Raw genomic sequence first — 25,380 nt, 5'->3', positions numbered from 1 at the left:
CAGGAAACAGGTACTCTGTGTGTAAATGAAAGGCCCAGACCTATCTTAATCATTTGTGCTGCAGAGGCGTCCCCAGTGGGAGAGGATAATGGAGAGAAAAAAGCCTCTGAAGTAAGATGATTTTGAGGTTTGGGCATGGTTTTATTTGTAGACCATGCAAGAGCTGCTTGGCAGCATCTGACTGTTTGTAAGCTGTGCTTTCCTGGCTCTGGCGGCTTTTTAAAATAGTACTGAATCTGCAACCAGCCTGTGTTTTTATTTAATTATTATTAAATAGTTCTATGGGGAATTGGAAATATTGACAGCAGTGTTAACATATGGGGTGCAGGTGGTGTGTCAAGCAAATGAAAGAGATTTAGTTTGCAGCCAGTAAGTGGCATGAAGGAGTTTGAGCCCCACGTAAGAGTGTTTGGATGTGTCCTTATGGCTGGTAGGCTGTGCGTGAAATGTCCGTGCGGTGAAATTTATTGAGACTCAGAGGACAGTGACCTTTCTTTACAGCTGCTCTGCTTTGCAGTTTGTCTTTGTTCCCTACAGACAGCAAATCAGAAGTAGGAAGCTCTTCCCAGTGTAGAATTTTCTGCTGGAGGGAAATGGAAGCTAAATACCATGGGTGTAGTGCAGCTTTGTCAGAGCTAAGGGCTTGGGGTCATGCAGCCCAGCAGCGGCTACCTTTGCAAAGGGAAATGGTTACGTTGCCCTTTTCTGGTGGTACTATTTGTCCTATAACTCAGTACTTCACTCTCACTCAGGACTGACTGCAGGAAGATACGTTATAACCTGCTCTTGTGGCAGCATATTGTGTTAATTCTAAGTGCAACCGTGCTGCTTTTCCCTTGAGACATTTCCTCCTTTGAGGAGGAATTGATAATGTCACTTTTATGACCCTCTGAGCTTTTGCGACATGGAGCCTCTCTATCAGGCTGTCTAGCTCTTAGAGCTGTTTATTCTCAAGCTTACACCAAAATGAGGCATTGCTGAATCACCTCCAAAGCAGCAATGTTATGAGAGGTCATACTGAAAGTGGACCAGTTACCGCAGGAAAGTTCTTCTGCAAACAGCCCTCTTAAAAGGCTTTTGTTTAAAAGCTAGTGTCTCACGCACCCTATTGCTTCTGTGAATTACAAGATTGAGCCCGTAGCTGAGACAGACGTGGGGGATGAGACAGGGATTTCTATTGGCGACTGGAAAGGAAGAAGAAGCTGAGAAGGAGGTTGACTTTTGAAATTCAGCCCTGGTGTCCTGGCAGCTGTTGAAGGGCCATAAAAAAGGCAGTGGTTTAACACTGGGTGAGCATCAGGATCTTCAAAGCACTTTCTTGTTCGGGAAAGATGTAAGGAACTCCTCAGAATTCCTGCCTGTGTTTGGAGGGGTGGAGGCTGCAGCCTGATCCAAAGAGGGAATAGGAAGCTCCAGATCTTCATCCAGCGGATATTTTTCCCATGCTCTTTCCTCCCACACAGCAGCTCCCTCCCTTCCCTTCTGGAGCAGCAACAGGCAATAGTTTCAGCACAGACAGTGCTTGGCTTCCTTAGGTTTGCTGGGTGCAGCTTTACGAATTAACTTGATCTTTTAAAAAAAAATGTAGTTTGAAGAATGGAAACCTCACCAGAGCAGTGTTACTGTGAGAAATCCCTAGCGTGAGAGCAATGACCTCCAGTTCCCTGCACCTCAGTGAGCATTGCATGATGAGTGCAGTTAACTCTGATTTAGGGACAATACGGGCCACAGCTCACACGCAGCTGCAAGTTAAAATCAGTACTTAACTCTAGTTAAAAGACAACTTTTACTTGCTGTCTCCTAGTTCTAGTTGTATTCCCTCCAATGCAAATAATAATAATTTTTAGATTTTTTTCCCCTAACAACTTTTATCTAGAGTCTTGGTGTACCTTACAGGTCTGAGCTTCCCAGCCTCTCAGTACGAGACATGGCAGACGCAGGGACAGTGATGAGCACAGGGACTGCCACGGGATATTCTGAGCCAATGTGAGAAAGGATTTGAACCTGCTTCTGCATTTTTACAGTAATACAGACCTACAGCTATGCAATGATTTTACTCCACAAACCATTTGTAATAGCAGGGAATTAAAAAAAAATAAGAAAAAAGAAAGGATAAAAGCAGCATTTAATTTTCATAATTCTCGTGATCCCTTTTTATATTGTATTATTAGGTGCATTTCTAAGGCTTTCTCTTGAAGGAGGAAAGAAGGCATGTTCATTTTAAGCTATTATTTCATACTGTTCATTAGCTACTGATTAAAGTACTTTTAGAGTGATTTATGACATCATTATTTCAAACTCCTACCAGAAAGATGGGTCTGAAAAAGCATCTTGTTGTTTGAAGATTGTGAGATTTGAGCTGTGATGGAAGAGAATATAATTGTCTTGGATCTTTCAAGGAGAACAACTTTCTCCATGTCTCATGAGTTCAAAAATTAATTTTGTTTTTTCAGACCATTTCCTCAAATGCTGCTAATGTGGTAAGGCGTGGAAAAAACAAGTACTGAGATAATGGACTCTAATTTCTTCCTTTAAAGAAAAGGAGCAGATAGGTTCCAGAACTTTAATGTGATGTCTTCTTAGAGGGCAGACACCAGCGTTGTGTATCAAATGCCATTTCTGAATGGGTTTTATGTGTTGCAAAAGTCTAGTCTGGAAAAGTATACTGAATAAATCAACTTTGATATCTGGATTAGAAAAATGTCCCCAGTGATCTGGTTAGTCAAAGGTGGAAGGTGTCAATGCTGCTGCTGTTTGTCACTGCAGAATAAAGAGCAGATCTGTGACTAATCATCATTCTGGCTGAAAATAGGATCTGAGTGAAAATGATATTACAGTTGCAGGCAGTTTCTTATAATTTTTTCCCGTACTCAACCCATTGGTCCAGTTGGGATTGCCCTTAGGTACCCTGCTTGTTTTGGTCAGGGCCTCATTGCACAGGAAGACTTCAGCAGCAGCAGCAAAACTTTATTGTCCATATTTGCATAGAACTAGATGCAAAATCACGGATCAGAGACGAGCTGGAAAGTATAACAATTTAATAATCCCCAGAGGTCTCACATTTATGAAATGACAAATTTGAGCCCTTTGAGAGTTTGCAGGTTGGGCAGATGGTAGGGAAATGAAGCAGCTGCACATCACAGCCTTCAGAGATCTAGCATAAAAGTGAATGGAGCTGTCTTCAATTACATCTGTCCATTTCTGCCAGGTGTGAAGGTGCATGGGAAGCTTCTTTGATCAGTAGAGTTAACTGCTGACAAATAGTCCACAGAGATTGATAAGCCTGTGTGACACAGGGTAAGTGTTCTGAGGTGATCATGGGTCCCTGTATTGCCCCAGTGCACAGATATGGGGATTTAATCACGTTGAACTTTATTTGCTCTACCTTCTCTGCAAATTTGTCCAACAAAATGAAGTCTGAATCCAGATGTAGTTCCTGAGAGCATTAATATCCCTGTGTTCCCTCTCACCTTTCCCACTTGTCATGCTCTAGGCATTTCTTTTAGTTTTTTTTTTGTAAATAGTTTGGGGAAGATGGTTCACCTGTGTACATGAACATAAATATACAAGTTATCACATGTACCCAGTTTGCTGGATGCTTCCAGTATGTTGGGAGGCATCACCAAACTAGATATTCCCTAAAAGCTTTCCACCACCCAGCAAGCCAAGGCTCAGTCCTGTTCTTGACAGACTTGCATTCCATTATTTTTTTGTCAGAGAAACTTCCAAAAGTTTACAGTCCCCCCTGCAAACCAACATGTAAAGCTGCAGCAAGAACCACCAGTATTTGGATGAAGGGCTTGCTGATAATTTCTGCAAATTCAAGCTGCAAGAACCCTCCACTGAAAGCAAAGTCAGTTCAGTGTTCAAAGGAGAAATGGAAAAAGTTATTTGTCACTATTCCATTCAAACCTATTTGCTTGCCACCCCTAGTCTAGCTACTGCCACTAGCAAATGCTGAAAACTTGTAGAGGCGAAGTTCAAGAAACTGTTTGAAAGCTTGTCCCTTGACAGCAGATGGCTGTAGTGCTTCAGCCACTGGACGATCTGCCTTGTAGGGAAGTGTTCTTCATCTGGGTTTTCATGCTATTCAAGTAGTGGAGTTTCTTAAGAACATGCAGATTTTGTCAGAGACCCAGGCAGAATTTGTAATCCCAGTGCATGAACCATAATATGTGTTTTTACTCCAGATATGACAAAGATCGAGTCTAGTTCATGTCCGTATGAATGGCACTGGAGAGACTGCATGGAAGATCAGTGTTGCCTTGTATGTGAAACTGCTGCCTGGGAGGATGCTGGCTCATGTTTTAACTAGGAGCTGCACAAAGGGTGCTGCAGTGCAAGGAAGGTGAAAAGATGGCACACACCTGTGCTGATCCTGCCCTATATTAAACAGTGCTTTGCTTTACTGTGATTCCAGCTGTTTGTCTTTAGTGGAAACGTGGAGCTGAATGAGTCAGAAGTCAGCTCTCCAGTGCAGAAATCTCCCGAGTCTTTAAAGACTGTGAATGTCTCCGTACTCCTGTCCTGAAGCCAGTCAGTTTATCAGAAAGTTCAGTGACTGTCACAGAAGGTAGCCGTTCCTGCTGTTCATTTAGTTCCATGTTTGCACATAACTGAAGAGGGTACTTTGAAATGTACCCTCAAATGATCAAAGATGACACAGGATTTCTGTTGTGCATATTATGGTATAACAAACCTGTGTAACTTGCTGCTGAAGGAGACAAGGGAAACAAGGGCGTCCAAGAAACTTGAAAAGTACAGAAATACAAAGCGAAGAGATGGGTAACAGGTGAGCAGCAGAACTCGCAACACCTGGTTTTACAGGGCGTCGAACTGTGTTTCTATTCTGCGCCCGCCATATATACATTTGAACTTCCCTCCTCCCTCAAGCCCTCAGCCTGGGCTTCCTCGCAGCTGCCGGCACACCAAATAGCTGCAGGAGCTGCAGTCAAGCCCTGGGCCACGTCCCGTGGAAACCTGTCGTAGGAACTTGCGGTGTTAAAGCCCTTTAGCCCTTTGGTCAGATGCGACTAAAATTGGCCAAGAGTCAGAAGTTAGTGGGAGGGGGAGCACTGGCAGCTGACAGCAATCACAGAAGCCCTTCCCCAGGCTAACCATGACATGAGTAAGCATGAGTCATAGCAGAAATTGATGAGCCTAAAATTATCTACAAGGATGAATACTGTCTAACTGGCCCAACACATTATGGGCTTTCTGCGTACTCTGGAATTGGCAGATTTTGGCTTTGGGTGCAGACAGGCTGACTGCTTGACTCTAGGCCAGCGGTAGCCTGACAGCTCCCGCTGCATTTTCTTTTATTTGGGCCTGCTTTTTTTGCTTTTAGATGGAGGTTCAGCAAGAATCTTTTTCCCTATATTGTAGCCTCTAGGTGTTACTGATTTGGTGCTGCAGCTGGTATTTTCTTCTCCTGGCAGCTCCTTGCCCTCTGGCATTGAATGGAAGCTGATGCCCCAGCCCCCTCCCCTCCAGCACTGTTCCCAGGCTGTCCTGACTGATGCAAAACAAATACTCAGCGGCTCAGAGCTCCTTGCATCCAGGAGAAATTGCATTTTCACACTGGCTCCGAACCTCCTCTGCAGAGCCAAAACAAAATTAATGCAGAACTAATCCCTTTGCCCCTAACATGCACATCCTCTTCAATGGTGGAGCCAAGATAGACTGAAGAGAATTAACCTTTTCTGTAAATTTCTCTGAGATAGGAAATACTCTGCTTTTCACTATCTCTTCTTCCTTTTTCTCAGTCACTGCATCAGGGGAATCAGTCTTCACTGGAGCAGGAAAGCACCTTCTTCTTCATCCCACTACTAATGCTACAAGTTTATTTTAAGAAGAAATTTCAAACCTATGCAGGATTGCTCTAGCTAGTCTTGGCTCTGTAGCTATTAACTAGGCCACGTGGGTGGCAGAGCTTGTCAGAGTAACTGCTGCCCGCTCAGACGGAGCCAAGAATAGCTGTAGCTTCTTCTAAGGATCAAGCAGACAAGTCTGGAGCGCCAGGGGTCCCCTCCTGTGACATATATGACATTACCATCATAGCCATGGGAATATGCTACTGTGTGGAACTAGACACAAACTCTGTAAACGATGGTAGCCTGTAATGCTGAATGTCAAGGGCATCAAAGTTTCTGGTCTCCCCTACAAACCCCTGTGCAGCCTTGTGCACTGTTAACTGGTCAGGCAGAACCCACTGCTCCTCTCCCCAGCTTAGGGCCAGCTTGCTGCAGCTGCCTCTTTCTCCTTTGCAGTGACTCATGAGCACATGCTTTCGCACAGGCTCCTGGACTGTCCAGCTAGAGAAGGGAGGCACAGTGGTGGTGCTGCGGAGCCTGCTGTGGCTGGGACTGACGTTCTACCATGTCCCCATGACCAAGCAATACGGCTACGTCTACTTCGGCACTGGTGAGAAGAACTTAGATCTGCCCTTCATGCTGTGACTCTCCTGTCTGGGATGAAGACTAAAGAACATTTAGATTTTATACCTAGGAGATGTTTGTTTATTGCTTCTTCTAATAAATGTGTGAAACCTCTGCACTTTGAGCAGGATTCTTTTGTGCCTGGACTCTGGCCCTGATTATTTTCCTAGGACTTCACCGTGTGCAATCCTCCCTCAACTCCAGATCGAATTGCCTGTAATGTGTCACTGCAGATCCTTTAGATAGTAACAAATGGCATTTTCATCCATGACAGGCAAAGCCCTAGGTCAGAAATCAAACCTAGGCCATCTGTCTGATTACAAAGGCACCATGCTTACACAAAAACTCATTTGGAGGCAACACAAATGAATGCCGGCTGTCACCCATGAATGACAAACAAAAATAGAGTTTCTGCCTTGGAGTCAGAGTAGAAAGCTGATGCGTACTGTAAGGGATCTCTACTAAATCCTGAACTCCAGTAAGGCGTACTGAAGAGAGGAGAGTATTTTGTTTTTCAGATGTTAGGGTGTCTTTCCAGCTCATGGCACTAGACAGTAGAAAAAAATTAACTGCGGGCACCACCTGGTCTTTCGCAAAATGTGCTCATTCAGGTTCATCTCAAGGCAATGGCTTAATCCCGTGACTTTTCCATTAGTAAAGCTCACTGAGCAGAGCTACCTGGGCTAGAAGACATAGTAAAACTTCTCTATGTAGGAGGAGAAAGAAAAATATTTCCTTTCTGAAGGGTTGTAGGTTTCAAAGCTTCATAAAATAGAGACAGCCAGCCAGAGATTTTATCTCAGTATAGTTAATGAAGTGTTGGCTCTGTCTCACAAAACAAAAAGACCTTGGCCAGCTCAAAGGGCTGAATGTAGGGCTTCCATTTCACAAAGTAAGGCTAAAAAGAACCATTCTAATCTAATTTGATTTCCTGGGTAATATGGGCTTATCCTTACCCTTTGTTCCTCTCCATGCCCATAGGTATTAGCAGATGATTCTGATGAAAGCAGCACAAGGTTAAGTGGCATAGTAGTACATAAAAAAGCTGTGATGATTTGTAGTCCCCAGATAAATATCAAAGAAATGGAACCAAAGCAATAATGGCCCTGATAAATCTAATGAGCTTTATATCATAGCAGGCCAATGAGTAGCACTTCTCAAGTAGCAGTGGTCAGTAAGTGGAAGGTGTGTAGATATACCATACAGGGAGAGAAATGGTGTCACCTTTTAGTTACAGGATGAAAAATTATGCACATCTGTCAGCCCCAAACTATCCCAGGAAGAAGCCATATCACTGACATGGAAGACTTATGGCAACTGTATTTGCAAGGGGAAAAAAACAGGCCAAGTCATCAAGGATGTCAACATTCTGTATTTGCTAGATCCAGGAGCGAAGCACAAGCCAGGAATCCTTAAGGGGACATAAGATGCACACATGCCTGTCTGCCACGGCCACACATGTTCTGCTGCAAATTATGGATAGTACAGATTATAAAAAAATAACTTCAGGAGTCAATAATAATTTCTGTTAGTGCCAAGGAAAAACTGCTGCATGAGACTTCTTCCATCAATGTCACAGGTACAAAAGCCCAAATGATGCAAACCTGAGTCGAAACACACATTAGTAGGGAATCACCATTCATTGCTGGAAAAAGAAGGAAACATCCTTTTCCAAACCCAGTCATGGACCATGATGAAACAAAAGCCTTCATATATTTTCTGGCTTTGAGGCAAAAGTCTTTGCCCCCTGCTTTCTCCAAATCATTCTGCACACTGAACTTTGCTGAGTCTTGTATTTTCCTAGAGGGGCAGATCGCAGCTCATTCACTGGAGACAATATCAAGTACTAATGACAGTTTTGGAAAAAGAAAATTGGAGATACTGACAAACTTGCAAAAAAAGCAGAACAGTAGAAAACAGCTGTGCCAGTTCTGGCCACTAGTGGTTTAAACAGAGAGGCTTTTGTGTATATTTGACGTTGTCCTTCAGCAAAGGGTGTCCGACTGGCATGGTTTTTTTGCACCACTTAGGGCCCCTCCTCCAGATGGGCTTTGCGGATCTAACGGACCAGCGAGTCAGATACCTGTCAAAACAACACAAATGCATTTCAGTTTGGGACTGATCACTGAGAAAAGGTTCCAACTGAAGCAGGAGCAGGCACTGTAGCCTTTGCCTCCCCACATGCCTCTTTATGAAATGAATAACTGTGAGCAGAGCTCCCTCAATTCAGAAGGGACCACTGGAAAGGAAGTTTTGTCTGTTTTGGAACTCCTACACTGCACCTCTGTACCGAACCCACTGGCACCTGCTTGACTTCCCGTTCCACAAAACAAATCAGGTGTAGTCTCCATGCTGCTGGCAAGTTGTCCACCTGCAGCTAAACTGGAGTGCCAAATCGCTGTGTTGCAGCTCAGTCCAAGACTCCTCTGTGGGAGGTGTTATTTCAAAAGCTGGCCTCAATAAGGTAAGCTAGTTACAAAGACTAAACTCTGCGAGAAATAAAGATTCTAAAAAGGGATTCGTTTACTTTCAGAGGATAATTGGTTATTTCTGCTGCCTAGGATAGGTTTCTGGCCTACTCTTGTGTTTTCATATGTCCAATTAGTATTCTCTGTACAGTACTACTGCAGCTTGCTGGTGCAGGAAGTCAGAACCTACAATGTAAGAAGTACGAGGACGGAATTATCATCACAACTACAAATCTCCATGAAGAGCAATATCTGGCAAATATCCTCTGCTTTTTACCATTTGAAGTTTTAGACTTGGCTTTGCAAATAGGCAGGGGATTTCAGATCCAGAATCAGTTACTGGAAACCTTACCCTGTGGCTGGGTGGCCTGGAGTTTTCTTAGGCTTTAAATCTTTTGCTACCAGTAGAGAGGGGAATAGAGGTCCTTCAAGAAAGAGGAGTCTTTTCAGGCAATAAAGATCCAAAGTAAAACCCTAGCACAATCTGCACAAACAATGCTCCAACAAATTAGAATTTGGAACAGACTGATAAACTTTGTCCAGCGATGTTTGCATGCCTCCGTTGAGTAATCCCATGGTCTTAATGTACTCGATCAGTCATCCTCTCCCCAAACGGCTTTGTTACCTTTTATTTGCATCGTGCAAATTTGAAATATTAAGAACTTTGGACAGAGACCATGTAATGCATTTATCTGAAGGCATTTGGCACATTCCTGAGAACTACAAAGAAAGCTTGCTATGCCAGGCAGCTACAGGCTGGATAACAGCAGCCAGTTTTCCTTGCACTTTTCTTCATCAGCAATCCCCAACAGCACAAATTGAAAAATGAATCGCATTTGGAGGTTCCTGCCACTGAAATTAAGCCACTTCCAAAATGCTTTGCTCTTGCTTAGAGTTTACAATAGTGAAAGCACCTAGAAGCAACAGCAGGCAGGATTTGGGAGAGGGCGTAGAGCAAGATCCAGCCACTTGTTCTCCTATGTGTGCATTAAATTAGTCCCTTTTGACCTTTAATGTCATGCTAGTGCATTAGCGGAATCCCTTACATAACCACATCAAGACAGGAAGTAGGAGAGACTCTCCTGTCTCTAATTTCACATGCAAGGGGAGTTCAGAGAGTCCAAAAGCAGGTCTCCAGTTTGGAATCTGGCAAAGAATCTTAGCAAGGCAGTTCCTCTGGGAGAAGCTGTAGGGGTATTTGACGGGCAGACAGGGCTAGGTTCTTCTTTTCACATTCCCCTTGCTACAAGGGGAGGTCTGTAGCACAAGTTTTGATATCATAAGACTACTTACACCAAAGGAGGAAAAAAAAATCCCAAACTGTTTTAATGCATTATAGTGTGCCCAGTGCAGTTCTGGTCACGTGTCCACACGCTTACGGGAAAGCACTCCCGTGATAATAAATGATCTCACTGGGAGAGAAGTGATGTGTGAATGTGAGATACACATCAATGGTGTGTGCAGGTTTAGACAGACAGTGGCTTTTTAAGAAAAATCCCTCTGTTTCTGTCTGGGGGGCTGGAAGTGCACACCCCAATTCTGCATAGGAAGGAGGATTTAGTAATGGCCTGATTTTAAAGCTTTTGTTATTTCTCTTTTGAGCAAGTCTAATCCAGCCCTCTGGTCCAGGCTTTTGGCTTCCTTTGGGGACTGCAGGCTGGGGCTTTTCATTGTTAGCTGAAACAGACATTTGGATGCTTTCCCTTCCTGGAGCATATTTGCTTTTAGCACTTTTAATACTTGCTTTGTCCCAAACTCAAAATTGTCCTATTTTGTTTGCTGCCTCTTTTTATTTATTTATTTATTTTTTACTTTGATTCAGCAGTGGCAAAAGCCTGATGCTTGGGAGCAGTCAGTTTACAAAGTTCCTTTTCCTCTTTGACTAACCTCAGTCCCTACCGTTTCACAGATTTTTTTTTTTTTTTTTCCCTGAGAGTAAAAACAATCTACAAAACTCACAAATAAGAGCTTCAAAGCCCAGCACACAGGAGTCTCCTGCAAACTCTGCTGTTGATGTAAGGTAGTGTACCCCTTTTTCTAGCCACCTCACCCAACTTTCCATTGTATCCAACCACATGGTTTGTCTTCGGGAGTTTTTACAATAACCTACCAACAGTCAGTGGCAGATGGTCTGAATTTCCTCACCTGGTTGAGGGTTGTCAGAACTGCCAATCTCAGGCACTGGCAACCCACCTCAGGGTTCTGCTTGGCCCCTTGAGTACAGCAGGATCCTGGGCAACAACCAGAATCCCTAGATTCCAGCTGCACAAATAAGTAGTTTAGATAAAGCGTGATGGGAATCCCAGTGGGATTTCCCTGATGGGAACAAGGCAAGATATAAACAGGATGGAAACAAGTGTGGTTAGTCACCTGCAGTCATTGCAATGGCCTCAAATCTTGGTAGCACGTGGAAGTCCATTTCCATGGATTTTTTTCAGTGAGCAGGAGGGCCCCAAAGCCTTCCCACTCAGGGGCTGCTGCTTAACACCTAGCACAGGGCTTCCCTGTACTGGGTAAGGGAAATGACTGACCCACGGGGCAACAGCAGTCCTGCACGCAGCCCAAGCAAAGGGCATGCTGGTGCAGTTCAAGGCTGAACTTCTGAACCCTCACTGAACTTCTTCAGTCTGGTTTTTGTTTGGATTAAGAGCAGAAGGCAGAGGGCTACAGACTGCAGGAAGCACTCGATCAAAGTGCTGGCAAGACTGCCTCCTCCCTGCCACATCCCTTCCCGTGACACCTCTTGGCTTTGCTCACCTGCAGCCACTCTGGCTCCTTGCTTTTGAATTCACATGCTACGCACAGCGCAGTTTCCATGCAGATGAGAGAAACCACATGCTGCTGGAGTGAAATGCTGATAGCGGTGAAACCAGATTCTGCTCCCAGCGATGAGAGGTGTCCACAGAGCCTGAGAACTTTGTAATTCATGAGGCGTTCGTATGGAACATGCCTCTTTCCTAACACTTAACAACTTCTTCAGTTCAGGTGATGGAGGAGGGACTGACTTGGATATTATCTGTGCCAAGTTCTGTTCTTCCAGTAGGAAGCTGAAAATGGAGTGGCAGCTGAACACTCAAAATCAAGTACTCCATAATCTACAGCACCTCTTGCTGTCAGAGCCCAGACTCATCAGGGAACCTGTGACATCCCTTGGTCCTTTTGGAAAGGGAACAACTTCACAATGGTGTGTTTTAAGCAATATTTTGGACCTGCCAGAAGAAAATGAGTGCTATATTCACAATAAGAGAGCAGCTAGATGCTGGCCTGAAGTCAGTGACTGCTCTGAATACAGCGTTGGTCCACACGATCCATGTGACAACTTCCATGCTGGAAAGAAAACCGATGAGCTATTCAGGTTTCTGTTCCTGAAAGCAAGGCTAGAAGTCTGACCTGCAGCTATGCCTGACTGTTTCCCAAGTGGTTCTGGTGCGTGGTGGCTTTGCACGCATGACTCTGGAATAAGAGACCAGTCTGTCACACTGCACAGTGGGGGTAAAGTCCCTGAGAACTTCCTTGGGCTCGTGGGCTAGTGAATATATTTTGTTTCTGCAGCACTTAACCGGAACATGCCAGGCTGGAGCACAAATGGACATAGAAATAACAGCGGGAAGTTATGAAAGGGAGAATTCAGGCTGAAGATGATGGAACAATCCTTGGCTGCAAATTTGCTTGTGGAATCATCCCTTGGAAACAGTGAGAGCCCTAGACTGGGCCAAACATGAGAAAATGAACTGTAGGGAGTAATTCTGCATTGATGGGGGTAAACTTCATTGGTTTTCCATGTCCAAGTTCTGCAGACAAATGATACAGAAGAGAGGGGGAGGATGGTAGACTCAAGAGTGTATGGATGATGTGGGTACTCAAACAGCCATATTTCTGCAAAAGCACCCAGAGCTAGTAAAGCAGCTAAGTGATAACATTCATGACCTATCATTGTAAAAAAAAAAAAAATAATCAGGCAGAAAGCAAAAAAGCAAAGAACTAAAGTCCAAGAAATGAGGAATACCAGGGTAACTCTCACCTGGACAGTGTCCTAACTGCAGGGGATAGAAGAGAGAGCTGTGGAGCACTCCCCAGTTGAATTCTGACCACAAGGTATTCTCATTCATCTCCTACCAACGCCAGAACCACACAGCTGGGCCCAAACTGGCATTTCACTTTTGTGTTACACTTTCTTCTACAGTTCCAGTCTCCTGCTCTGTGTTATATTACCTCCTGGATGGGCAATCCCATAGTGCGCTAGACAGCTGGATGACCAAGAAGAAGGTGGGATCTGCAGGCCACTACCTCCCAGGATTCTGCTCGTCCTCTTGCATTCCAGTAGTAGAAACAGAATCGGGAGGTGGAGTGGGTCAGACAGGAGGCCAGCTGCCAAGTGACTCAGTGCAAAGCAGGGAAATTCTTACCTCTCTGCAGAGTAATCTGGGGCAGGTAGGAGGAAAGGTCCAAAGTTCATACAATGGAGACAAAATAAAACCACTTCAGAAAACAGAGCAGGGATTCTGCTTTTTAGAAAACATCACTGAGTAAGCACCAAGGAAAAGCTGAGGAGCAGCTTTTCTTTTCTGGTGCTCTCAAAAGTATACAATAACATAGCTCCTCAGCACTTCTTTATGTACTTCCTTAGCACCTTTGCCCAGGAGCCACAGAGCTCCTCCTAACACTTAAAAACACCAGCAGACACCAATGTAGTGAAGAGACAGGCTGAGGTTTGCAGGATCAGAGGATGACCTGGTCATGTTCTCATGGCACTGAACATGGTAGCTTGTTCCACTCAGAAGTCCCAGCCCAATTCTGCCCCTGTCCTCCCCTGCCAGCTCACTTGCATTCGGCAGCACCACTGGTTGAGTGATGCCCGAATTACTACAGGCTTAGAGAAAGCTTGAGGAAGTAGTACAGAGGCAAAGACAAGGTAAGCCTGGACAAGTAATTTATGTGGGAAACTTTTGATAAGAGCTTCATTCCCAAAATAAGTACTGGTTGAATGTCTTCAGCACGTGGGTACCCTTCAGTGCTCCCGTCAGGCTAGAGGAAGGAAGCAATTCATATCTCCTGCCTCAGGTGGTGCCAGCTACTGTTCCAGAGAGCAATGCGGGAAGCGCAGCTGGGGGTAAACACAGTCAAAACTGTCACAGGACTGCAATTGCCAAGATGTTAAAAGGCTCCAACATGCAGAGCTTTCCCCTTCCAGCGGGCTGAGAAGACAGTATCATGAGGGACCAGGAGAGCACTCCTGAAGTACCCCTGCACTCTATCCTGGCTCTGGGACTCATTTGTTTAGTTCCACACCCAGACCCCAAAGCCTGCCTATTTCAATGCTGTTCCATCGCCTCAGCAACAGCTCTGCTCTCTTTTTCTAAACTCTGTTTCCACCCTGCTTGCTATGTTCCCTTGCTGGGCGGAAAAAAAAAACAAGGGTGGTGTAGGGAGGGACTAACAATGTAATAGGGAGGGACTAACAATGTAATAGGGAGGGCCTGGATACTCATCTCCAATTTAAATGACTTAATTTTAGAAGTGTAGCACACTTCCTTACATGTAGAACATATATGGAGGTATCTGTTCTTTGTTCTCACTAGAAGTCTATGGAACAATTTGTAAGATTCAGGGCATTAGATCTGGAGTCCTGGTGTGATTTCAGCAAGATACAGGATTTATCATTTCCTGTCTCAACCTGCTATGCAGGGTTGCTATATGAATGCTAACTAGATAACATGCTCCACCCCACAGCTGCTAGATAGACAGAACTACTGAAGAATCCCAAAGACTTGTAAGACACAGGAAAGAAGAAGTTTTTGGAGTTGAAGTATCTGATGGCTACAGAGCTGCATCAAATGTAGAGCCCTCTAATGTGATCCTCAGATACCCAGTGTACAGCCTGCCAGTATCCAAAGTATGTTTCCAAGATCTTGCCTCAAATCTCCACTGTAGAGAGTCAGACCTGAAATGCAGGAGTCTCTGGCTGCCCCCAGCCCTGCAGCCTAAGCTCTCCCAGCAACAGCCCCATGGCCTCTGGTAACCTCATGGCTTGCTAATGCAAGGTTCATAAACTGCTCTGACATCCCCATGGAAACAGAGTGTGAGGTCATAAACAGGGGATTAGCACCTCGGAGCACCCAGCACAGTGCAGGAGGCAGCTACAGGCTTCCCCTTTGCCCACCAAAGGCCAGGAGCCATTCAGGCTGGGGAGGGGGAAGAGACCCTGTTGCACAGGAAGGGCAGGCAGAGGGCAAATCGCTGACTGGGGGAAATGGGGTTGGAGCAGAGTGGAACAGACTTGTTATGGGCCCTTGCTGGCTGCTCAGCCCCCCACTCACTGGCTGGCACTCCTTCCTGGGCACCCTCCTGCTACTGGGGGCCAGGCATCAAAAGGCTCAGAGAGAGAAGGGACTGCTCAGCCTGGAGAAGGGGTGGCTGAGGGGGGTCTTACCAATGTTTACAAATACTGAAACGAGTGCGTAAGGAAGACTGAGCCAGGTTTTTCCCAGTTGCGCCTGGTGACAAGACAAGAGGCAGTGGACATAAATTGAAACACAAGACATTCTGTCTGAATAGAAGAAAACAGTCCCACTGTGAGGGTGGTACTCTGGAACAAGCTGTCCAGAAAGACTGTGAAAGGCCCATCCTTGGAGATATAGAAAACCTGACTGGACAGAGTCCTGGGTAACCTGGTCTAGGTGATCCTGCTTGAGCAAAGGGCCTTGGACTAGACAGTCTCCAGAAGCCCCTTCCAACCTCAACTACTCTGTGATGCTGTGACTCCCAACTCTATGGCATCCTCCTGTGACTGCTCTACTCAGTGTTAGTGATGAGGAGGAGAGTGCAGCTGAGGAAGGGAGGGCAGACTCTAAGATATGTGGCAGTTTTAATCCTGTGTGGATATATGGTTTGAATAAGATGTGGTTTGTCCTTAAAAGACTGAGAATATCATGACAGACCTTCCTTCTCCAAAATGCTATGAGTACTCTGAGTATTCTTTATGAGCCCTGTTGCCTGAGGCATGTTTTATCCAGTTATAAGGAACTGCTTTTTGTCTTCCAATCCACTCCTGAGAAAAAAAAAAAAAAAAAAAAAAAAAGATTTGGAAAGACAAGACTACTCACCTGTTGAGCTTGGGTTTCTTGGGAATATGCCCTTCAGGAAGTGGAGGCCTGTGGTTTGGCAACAAACCTGAAACAGAAAAAAGAAAGGCATGAAAATATTTTGCAGTGCCTCCTTGCCTCTGTAGCATCCAGAAGTTATGTCACCCCTCCTAAGCCAGGCAACCCAGGTCTCTACTGGGACAGCACAGCAGAAACTCAAGTACAGTAGAAAGGGTATTTAGTCTCCTGCTCCCCAGCCAAAGAGAAACTAGGAGGTTCTGCTGGTTATAGAGAGGAAATACACACCAAAGAACAGCCACTTGGGCTCATCAAAGAGGCTTTTTGAGAGGACAGAGTGCACTGGTGTCCAATCAGATTCCATCTCCAGGATGAAAATCTGACAATTAAAATTCTTAGTCCATTTAACTTGGATACAACTCCGGCACCAGGCATAAAGGTCAGCACAATACTCTGTGTCAACCTGGGTCCCACTTCCAGGGTAAAGCGAAAAAGTCTTCACATGGCAGATGGTAGACGGGTGCATGTTATTAATGCAGTAGGTCAAGCTTACATGAAATAGAGTAATTTCAGAAGCTGGTATTTAATCGCTAGTTACTAGAGACTGAGCTACTTCTCAGACCTTTCTGCAGCAGTAAACCCATCTACAGGGATACATGTCTGCTGCCAAGGCAGGATGCAAGACACATAGAAACCAGAACAAGTTGTCTCTGGTCCATCATCCTGTCCCAGCACTTGGACTGTAACGAGTTTGCTGGTCACTGGACAATGACATCCCATTGAGCCATGATAACTGGGTGGGGAACATCTCTCAAGGGGTTCTATGCATACCCCACAGGAAGGGGTTGTCTTAGGGGGAGGCTAGGTACCTGCACGGTGAGCCATCTGCACACAGACAGCAATCTTCTTGTGCTCCTCCAAACAGAGGCCTGTGATCCTTCGTGGCAGCATCCCTCCATCCGAGCGGATAAACTGACTCAGCAGCAAGACATCCTGAGAGAGCAAGAAAAGGGCAAAACCATCAGTGCTACAGCTACTTTAACTGCTGTGATTCTTAGGTGTTTTGCTGACCCTCGCACTGTGTACAGAACTCAAAACAAAGCAAAGCAAAACAATGATTCCTTCCTACGCATTTTGGCTGCAGCTTGACAACAAGTGGCTTTTGCTTGCTGACACTCCGCCTGCCAGCTTAGCTCAGTAAGGTCACTCAGATGGTCCGAGTCTTCCCCTGACTTCACTAGTGTAAATACATGATGTCAGCTACAATCCCTGCTACTTCACTGTCGCTTGCTCCAAGATTTGAGCTAAGATAATGTGTCCTAGGTACTCAGGCACAGTTACACAAGACCTACAGATGGACAGTGTTTACACAACTTGAAATGCCATCACAGCTGCTATCCTAAAGGTCACAGATATGTTAGATCACCTCTGGCCTCCTCCTTGTTCCCTCAGAGCACGATTGTTCTCTGCTATCTACTCCTCAAACTCTGTCCAGGTTCCCATGGTAGAACTTCCCTCATGTCTCTCTGGAGGGGTGGAGGGCAGGGAAATGGTCCAAGATCTTGCATGAAGAAGCTTTTTGTAAGAAAAGAACGTTTGCCAATGAGAAAGACCTAACAGGATAATTACTACCTTCAGTCCTTCAACGGTGCATGTGTGAGGTGGGGCTGTTACAGCCATGCTGGATGGAAGGAACACTCAGAGCATGCCAAGGGTTCACCTGTGATTCAAGAATCATTTAGATTACACTGCTGTTGACCTTTCAAAATTAAGAGCTCTGGAAATATAAAGCACTCTTAATAAAAACAAAGTTAAAGGAATCTCTAGGATCAGATAGTATCACAGAGCTGGGATGACAAATTTTTAAACACAGCAGCAACAGCTGTGGCAGGAATGTCCCATTAACTGTAGACAGTACAACAGCCCAGTATTTAGATATGTGCTCTCCATCTCCACACACACTACCCCTGCAAGCGTCTCTCTCGGGCCAATCTAGGCAGGTCCCCTTGACATGCTGACATCAGCACAAGTTGGCCCAAAGGGCCTCTGGAGACTTTGTGCTTGTTTTCCCCCCCTCTGTTGATAGGCTTGTTGCTGGTTGAAAGTTTACTTCTCCACCGCTGTTATAAACATGTTCATAGTTGAGGTAGCTGGACTGAACAGAGGCTGCCTGCAGGCTGGAAGGGACCTACCAGCAAGCACCCCAACAGAACAAGAATTCAAACCAGGTACGTCAGCACTTTGAACCCCCCCATCTAGGGCAAGAACAAAGTGGACTTGTTGCTTTTCACCTTGGGCGACCCTGACTCTGCCTGTTGTTCACAGACCTGCCACCCCCTCTCCCCATCTTTGCTCTTTGTAAAAGAGCTCCCTGGAGCATTCCTAGCTTTGTTTACTGCCCTTGCAAAAGCAAACCATCACAAGTGGATATAAAATGAATATTAATAAAACTTGCTATCTAGGAATTATACATCTGTACAATGCCAGCTCAGCTCTGAAGGGGACTGCTGGAATCCAGCGTGGCTTTCTGGTAATGACCAATTCTGACAGATGCTGTCATACAAGTGTTGCAGTCAATATTTTGAGGTTTTTTTGTTTGGTTTGGGTTTTTGAGGTTTTTGTCCTTGCCCCTCCCCGCCTTCAATCCCACCTTCAGTAATATCATCATGACACACAATTTCCCTCTTCCCTTATCTGGCTTCCTTTCTGCCTCCACTTGGCTACAATGAATCTGTTCAGACTGATTTTCAGATCCAGCTCCTCTGAAAACAGGGCAGGTTAGGCAACTTCTCACTGATACCAAATGACCTCTTCACCACCATACAGAGTGATGGATCCAAAGAACAAGAAAAGCACAGCTGAGCAACTAGCGACAAGCTCCTGAGAGGCCGTCTGTGGTTAAAACAGAAGCAAAGTGTCCTCAGCCCAGCTAGCACATGGCCTTGCCAATGAGAACAGGAACCAGGGGACCGGTTGGTGCCAGCTGTGTTGGTGGAAACTGGATGGAGGCCAACCAAACAGTCCAAGGGCACTGACTTTCAGCCACTCCTGAAATGCGCTGGATTGGATTCAGGGAACCTGAGCAAGACTCCATCCCATTTTTTCCCTCTTCTTTAGCCATCCAGCTCTCCAAATCACCAACAGCTCAATTTGCCATTTAGCACAAACATATAATTTCCCTAAGTGAAAAAGGGCTGTCCAGCTCCAAGTGCCTAGAAAAACTTCCTAGACTTTCTACTAGCCTGCAGTGGGGAAGAGGAAAAAGGGAGCTGACGGCAAGTTTGAGGCTGTTCCAGTCATTGCAGCCGTGAAAGTCTAAGTAGGCCACAGGCTCTTGTGAAGGGTGTGTGTGGTCCAAGTGATTTCTCGTATTACCACCACGCCTCATGGAGTCAGAGGGTTGTTATCAAGTGTTTCCATGCAAAGTGGGGAGATGGGAAGCAAAGGGAAATAGTCTTTCTTTTTCTCCCTGTGGGGGAAAAAAAAAACCCAACAAACCATACCAGGAAAATCAGTTCTCTGTTACCATCTCTGACCAACAGTGTCACCATCTGACCAACACCCTTGTGTGGCGGTAATTTCTTAACTGAAATCATCTATGTCCCAGCCGCTGCAGCTCCAAATTACACTCACGCTGTTTGGCTTAAAACATTGCACACTCTACAGAAGATTTGTCCATTTCTGAAGATCCCCACAGTTAACAGGCCAGGTGCCTCTCCCAGAGTACTCGCACAGATGCGTCTTTACCACTGGGAGAAAGCAGACAGGTACAGCCAACTTTATGGGGCAGCTGTGGAGGGAAGTGAACAAATATGTGGAGCGGTCAAAAAAAAAAAAAAAAAGTCTGGCAAGTTCTCATGGTGCCGTCATGTTCCATGAAATTCACATTTTGTGCTAGTGGACAGCCAAGCCTGTAACCACGGATTTGCTTTAATCACTGGACAGCTCCCACGAGGCTGGACCCAGATTCCCACCCCTGTAATCTGCAGCATTTGATGAAAACAACTTGGATTGAATTAATCTAGGGCTAACAGGCAAAGTTTGCAGTTTGGTTTTCCCTAATTGCTGCCAAAGCAAGATGACATATTTACTGCCTACTCAGACTAATGATGTTTGAAGTGGATAAGGGGGAAAATGAAAAACAAGTTTAGCCTTCACCTCTAAAAGGGCTGGATAAACTTGCTAAACGAAACACTATGTACAACACATTCTTGTGAATGGATGGCAACCAAAATGCAGAGGCATCTCTGCATTTTAATATTTGCAAACACTTTGGAAAGCAGGATCCCTGACTGGTGACATGCAATTCATTAAAATCTTCATTTACTGCAAGAAAAGCTCTGTCTGTATAGCTAAATTACTACTGTGCTGTATCAGACAAGTCTGCCAGTCATTATTTCCAGTTATACAAGAGTCTAGTTTTTCCTTTCTCCCTTGCTCCTGGGAGCTGTAGACCATTCTCCAGGCATTTCATAACAGAATTGTAGGTTTTCATCCAGTTGCGTCCTGAAAATTACCAAAATAATTTTTTCTCCAATAGACACGAAAAAAATAAAAATCAACGGAGGTCTCAGTTTCAATGGACAGACACACGTAGACCACAAACTGTGGGAATTTGTACCTTAGGCTCTGTTATCCTGAGCCTCAGCAAAGACTAAGGACTGAACTGGCACAGACAACTGCAGCCCTCCACACCACAGCTGAGGCAGGTTGGAATCATGACCCATTAGCGCTCACAATGCCTGTTCAGTTGATTAATAACTTTGGAGACATTGGTCCCCCCTGGTTCTCTGACAGCCCAAGTAACTCATTATGCCACTACTTTAGACTGTGCTAGTTGCACATGATAAAAGAAAAGTCCTATGAGGTCATATTACTCAGCTCCCTCGGGGGCTAATTCAACATTTCCCTTTTCATAGTGCCTCATTCACTCAATTACAAGCGTCCCAAGCAAAAAAGTCTTGTGCTTTCCCTTCTGTGCAACTGCCTGAGCTCAGCTTATCAATCTGAAAGGAACCACTGTGATCCATCTATTCTGATCTTTTACCAAGCACAGATTATAGGTTATGCTGTATGAACTAGGCTAGATATTTAACAAAAATAGCTGTTCTCAATTTATGGACGTTTAGGACAATTAACCACCAGTGAGTAAATTGTACCACTATTTAATTACCCACACAGTTAAATGCCTGCACTTTATTATTTAAGCATTTCAAGATTCTGCTGCTCATCACTCCGCAGCAAAGAAAAAAACCAGAGCGCTTTTGTGCGGAAAAGGGAGATTTTATTCACCTTAACATTCAAAAGCCTGAAAATCCATTACTGGAACAAAGCATATAAGGGACTTATTCAAGCAGAAGAGGTGATCTATTCCAGAACTGAAGTTTCTCCTAGTTCTCATCAGCCCCATAGAGGAATGCTTCTAAATACTGAGGTAAGAAACATCTACAATTCTGAAATACAAGTTCACACTGCTCTCTTTAGCTTTTTGTCTGGGTTCTCCTCTGCTGTACAGCAGGAGTACTGGATATATATACAGCAGGTGCATATGCATTCAAAAACTGGATGGACATGTTCCTAGTTTGTCTCTCAGGACCACATTTTCTCAGGAACAATCTCAGCAATGATTCTCAAGACTCGCTGCAGGACCTCTCCTCACATTTGGTATTCTCTTGCCTCCATACTGAACAGTAGAAACCAGGATCTTAGAATCAAAGTGAAATGAAGTGTGGAAGAAAACTTGTAACCTTAGTTCACTCTACAAACACACCTAAGACTTATGCTTTACACTGTATGTTGGGACCAACAGCCTGCTTCTAATTCTGGAACTCAGACTCTACAGCATCCCATTATCTAGAAGTGCTTCTTTGGTTCTCCATGGCACTAATATATCTATGTGCACCAGAGTCTTCTACCACAGACAGCAGTAGAAAGCGAGTCTATATATTAATTTCCAAGATCTAATGCACTCCCACGGCTCATTTAATCCCTGAGCATCAGTTTATAGTTTCTCTGGAGCTGTTAACGTGTGACTCATGGAATGCTTTCTGGAAATCTGTAGAACTACCCAGTTTAATGATGCTGTTGGCTCCTCGCATTTAAAAGTCATGTAAAACTATATTAACCTTAAGAAAGTATTTTCCAGTGTGATTGGTCTGTTTTGATCAAAACACAATTCAGCAATCATGAAGAAAAAGAGCTGCAAGAAATTGCTGCATTCAAACATGGGCAACACAAAACAAACTATGTTTTTGCAGTACTTTCCATACCTTAATGGTATTTTCCATTTCTCCTAATTTATTAGCATTTGTAAATTCACTGTATTTTTAGCTTTCCCAGATCGTTGAGAAACCAGACCAGGCAACACTAAATACCCTCCTGCCTCCAACTTATTTCACTGTTTAATATTGCATCCAGCCCAAGTCAGAATCACTGACAACACTCAGATCCTAGACAATTTAATTACTGCAAAACAGGCTTTGAAAGATACTAAACAGATATTTCATTTCAATCTCACACCTGTTGTTTCACCTGCCTGGAGTAATCTCAAGTATTTTGTCTGGCGCTACTTCTGTACTCAAGTTCTTCGTGATTCATGAGTCTTAAGTAGTCCTATGGAACAGGTTATTTGTTTTTACTCCTATTTGAAGCTATTTCACTTGTAATTTGCATCATTTGATTTATCAAGGGGTAATCATAAGCATCATTCTCCTTCCTCTCTCAACTACTTAGTATTTCACTTGCTATTTTCAAACCATTTGGTGATTCCTGAGGATTTTTTTCATGCTTAAAAAAATTCCTGCAAGTGAAGTAACATATTTGTTAGCTAATTCCCTTAAGATCTTGGTGCTACATGCAATCCAGGCCTGCTGGTCTGTACCTTTCAATGCTTAAGTTGTTTCTGTACCTGTTTTTTCCTATTGTTTTACATTTGCAAGATTGCCACTACCATCTAGATATTAAAACATAATTTTTCTTTTGTGTGTGTGCTCTAGGACTTCATGTGAGCAGCTTAGTCACTCTGCAGCAAATGTGGCTTTCAGTCCCCTTCTCCTCTGATGAATGGACTCTCTTTCTCACAAAGATTTCTTTTCCACCAGATGCATTTGTATCTCTCTTGCCCTAATCCTACTGACATTAACTTACTCTGAGTTTTCTGATGCCTTATCTTAGTAACAGCATGTTCCTGTCTGTTTTTATTCTTTTCTAATTCCAGTACTGGGTTTTCAGTTTGCAAGGGGGGCACTTAGTCCTTTTGTAAACTCTGTGTTTGAATGACCTGTTGTAAAGTTACATTCTGCGCCTTCTATCTCACGCTTCTTATTCTAAAGTGTTATTGACTGTTGTGCTTTTGTTTTAAAGCATCACAGGATTTCCCTCCCATCATCTACATTTAGTGTTAGTAATACTCTCATTAGCATTTCCTGCAAAAACCTTGAATCAAACCTATTTTTCTGTTGCAAGGGATGTAAACACATATGATCTCCTTCATGCCCATCAAGGGTTTTAAAAGTTACATAAACCAGTGGACAATGACCCAGTGAGAAACTGTAGTGCTTGAATACATATAATTGATCTAGTCAAGTCTTTTGGCCTCTCTGGAGGTAGAACAGACCCGAATCAGGAGACTAAGTGCTGCATTCCAGTTTGACTCTTCTGGAAGTGCAATGCTGAAAGGCAGCTAGGCACAAAAGAGATATATGGCTTTCTCAGATCAGATGGCCACATGTATAATTCCAAACCTCCTCTTTGATATGAGCTCATCCTTCTTTTTCCCAGGAGCACTATCAGCCAAGGCAAACAATTACTATGTAGGAAGCTCTTGTCACACCCAAGAGAAGCAGAGGTGGAGTTAACTATCTTTTACTACACCCAGCAAAAGACGAGACGGGCAAGTTGTCCAGTATGGAAATTTGAAAACAACATTTATCTAGCTATGAGGAGAGGGGAACATCATTAAACTTACCACATAATCATACTTATGCTTCAGGTTCCAGCGACAGATGGGACATCCGCCAGAAGGGTTTGGAGGAGTTGGTGGTTCAGCATCCTCTATAATTCTCCCTTCAATCTAGGAAACAATTCAAAGGATAGAATGATCAGGCATAGTTTAGACCTCTACCTGCACCTGTGACTAGAGGAATACTTTTCACCCAGTCCACAACACATCGACCAGCACTGCGCAGATGAAGGGAAACAGTATCTGCATTATTCAACTTGTTTACACATAGATATGCCAAGCACTTTGGATATACCCAGACTACAGGGAAAAGAACAAATCCAAGGGGCACAGAGAACCATTTGGTAAATTTTTGTACATGTACTAGTTCACAGTCAGTGTGAAGTTCTCAGTCACCTGAATCCCTTTCACTGAAGTACTCCTTTTACCCTCTATGCCTTGAAATTGTGGTGGCCCTTTAGCCAAAAGCTTTTTTTTTTTTAAACATTATTTTTGAGAATAAGAGAATGTCACAGAATAGCAGAGGCACATTGTGGACCAAAACAAACAGCAGTTTGCTAGATTATAAATCACCAACAGGAAGAATTCTGAGCAAAAGTTAAATTTAAAAAAGGACTGTTAGGAGAAGTCTGTGGGTTTGTTGCTTTTTTTTTATGGTTTTGGTTTTTTTTTTTTTTACAGCAATATTTTATGCAGTTTAATTCCCTGTACAATTCCTTTAGGAGATAATTTTATGATCTCTTCTAGATCACTACAAAGTGGTGACATCTAACATTCAAACTTTCTCGAAAGTAACATGTAAAGAGACACAGAGGTTGTGTGTGGGAAGAACTTGAGAAATATGTTTTCTGAATGTAGATATGTCATGAATGTGAAGTCTATCTACATGTGCACTTGTCTTTTTTTGAGGACTTATGAACAGAAGCAAGAGCTAGCTCAAATTGCAACTGAATGGACAGAAAATACAATAAAACTAAGCCATTTTTTTATTCAAAACATTTCACAAGTTTCCTCTGGTCAAATTAAGATTAAAACCAGATTTTGAACACCAACAGCCTCAAATAGCACAAGCACCAGAGAGTTTAAAAAGAAACCCTGGGTGGAATGCAATGTTACTTTTAAGAAAAAAGCTGATAGATTTAGAGTGAACAGTCAGGTTCCGTGCCTGAAAACCTGGGAAGAGAAAAGCATGACATTTTCTGTAAATGTGCATGGGACAGTGGCATCCAGCCAAACTGTCAGAACTATTTTATACCCTGGATTTTTGTCTCTCTCTTGTGGAGATGGCAAAATAGAAATAGATAAGTTATTTGTAGTTCAAGCATCTCAGTACCTCAAAGAGAGAATATTGTCAATTTTTAAGTAGTATTCGTGCCCACATAAGTACAAGAGCCAGTTTTACAAAAAGAAAAAAG

The 25,380-nt window shown here is 43.9% G+C and overlaps 2 protein-coding genes across 2 annotated transcripts in view; one reads left to right on the top strand and one right to left on the bottom strand.

Moving 5' to 3' along the window:
* The window catches only part of RSPH9 (radial spoke head 9 homolog (Chlamydomonas)), an 18,047-nt gene extending 11,496 nt beyond the window's left edge, over positions 1-6,551 (top strand). The window contains exon 4 of the mRNA XM_010078955.1: positions 6,298-6,551. Coding sequence (XP_010077257.1) covers positions 6,298-6,458 — 161 coding nt within the window. The 3' untranslated portion in view covers positions 6,459-6,551. The remainder of the gene's footprint in view (positions 1-6,297) is intronic.
* Positions 6,552-8,375: 1,824 nt separating this feature from the next.
* MRPS18A (mitochondrial ribosomal protein S18A) lies at positions 8,376-24,076 on the bottom strand (the record flags this gene model as incomplete). The annotated part of the gene is made up of 4 exons (XM_010078956.1): positions 8,376-8,520; positions 16,009-16,075; positions 16,875-16,998; positions 23,972-24,076. Coding segments are annotated over 4 exons (441 nt in total), but the record flags the coding sequence as incomplete, so codon positions are not given.
* Between the last annotated feature and the right edge of the window lie 1,304 nt (positions 24,077-25,380).

The sequence above is a fragment of the Pterocles gutturalis genome, unplaced genomic scaffold, assembly GCF_000699245.1.
Source record: "Pterocles gutturalis isolate BGI_N339 unplaced genomic scaffold, ASM69924v1 scaffold24563, whole genome shotgun sequence".
Classification (NCBI taxonomy): Eukaryota; Metazoa; Chordata; class Aves; order Pterocliformes; family Pteroclidae; genus Pterocles; species Pterocles gutturalis.
Note: the sequence above shows the minus strand (reverse complement) of the source record. Positions and strands in the feature narration are given on the sequence as shown.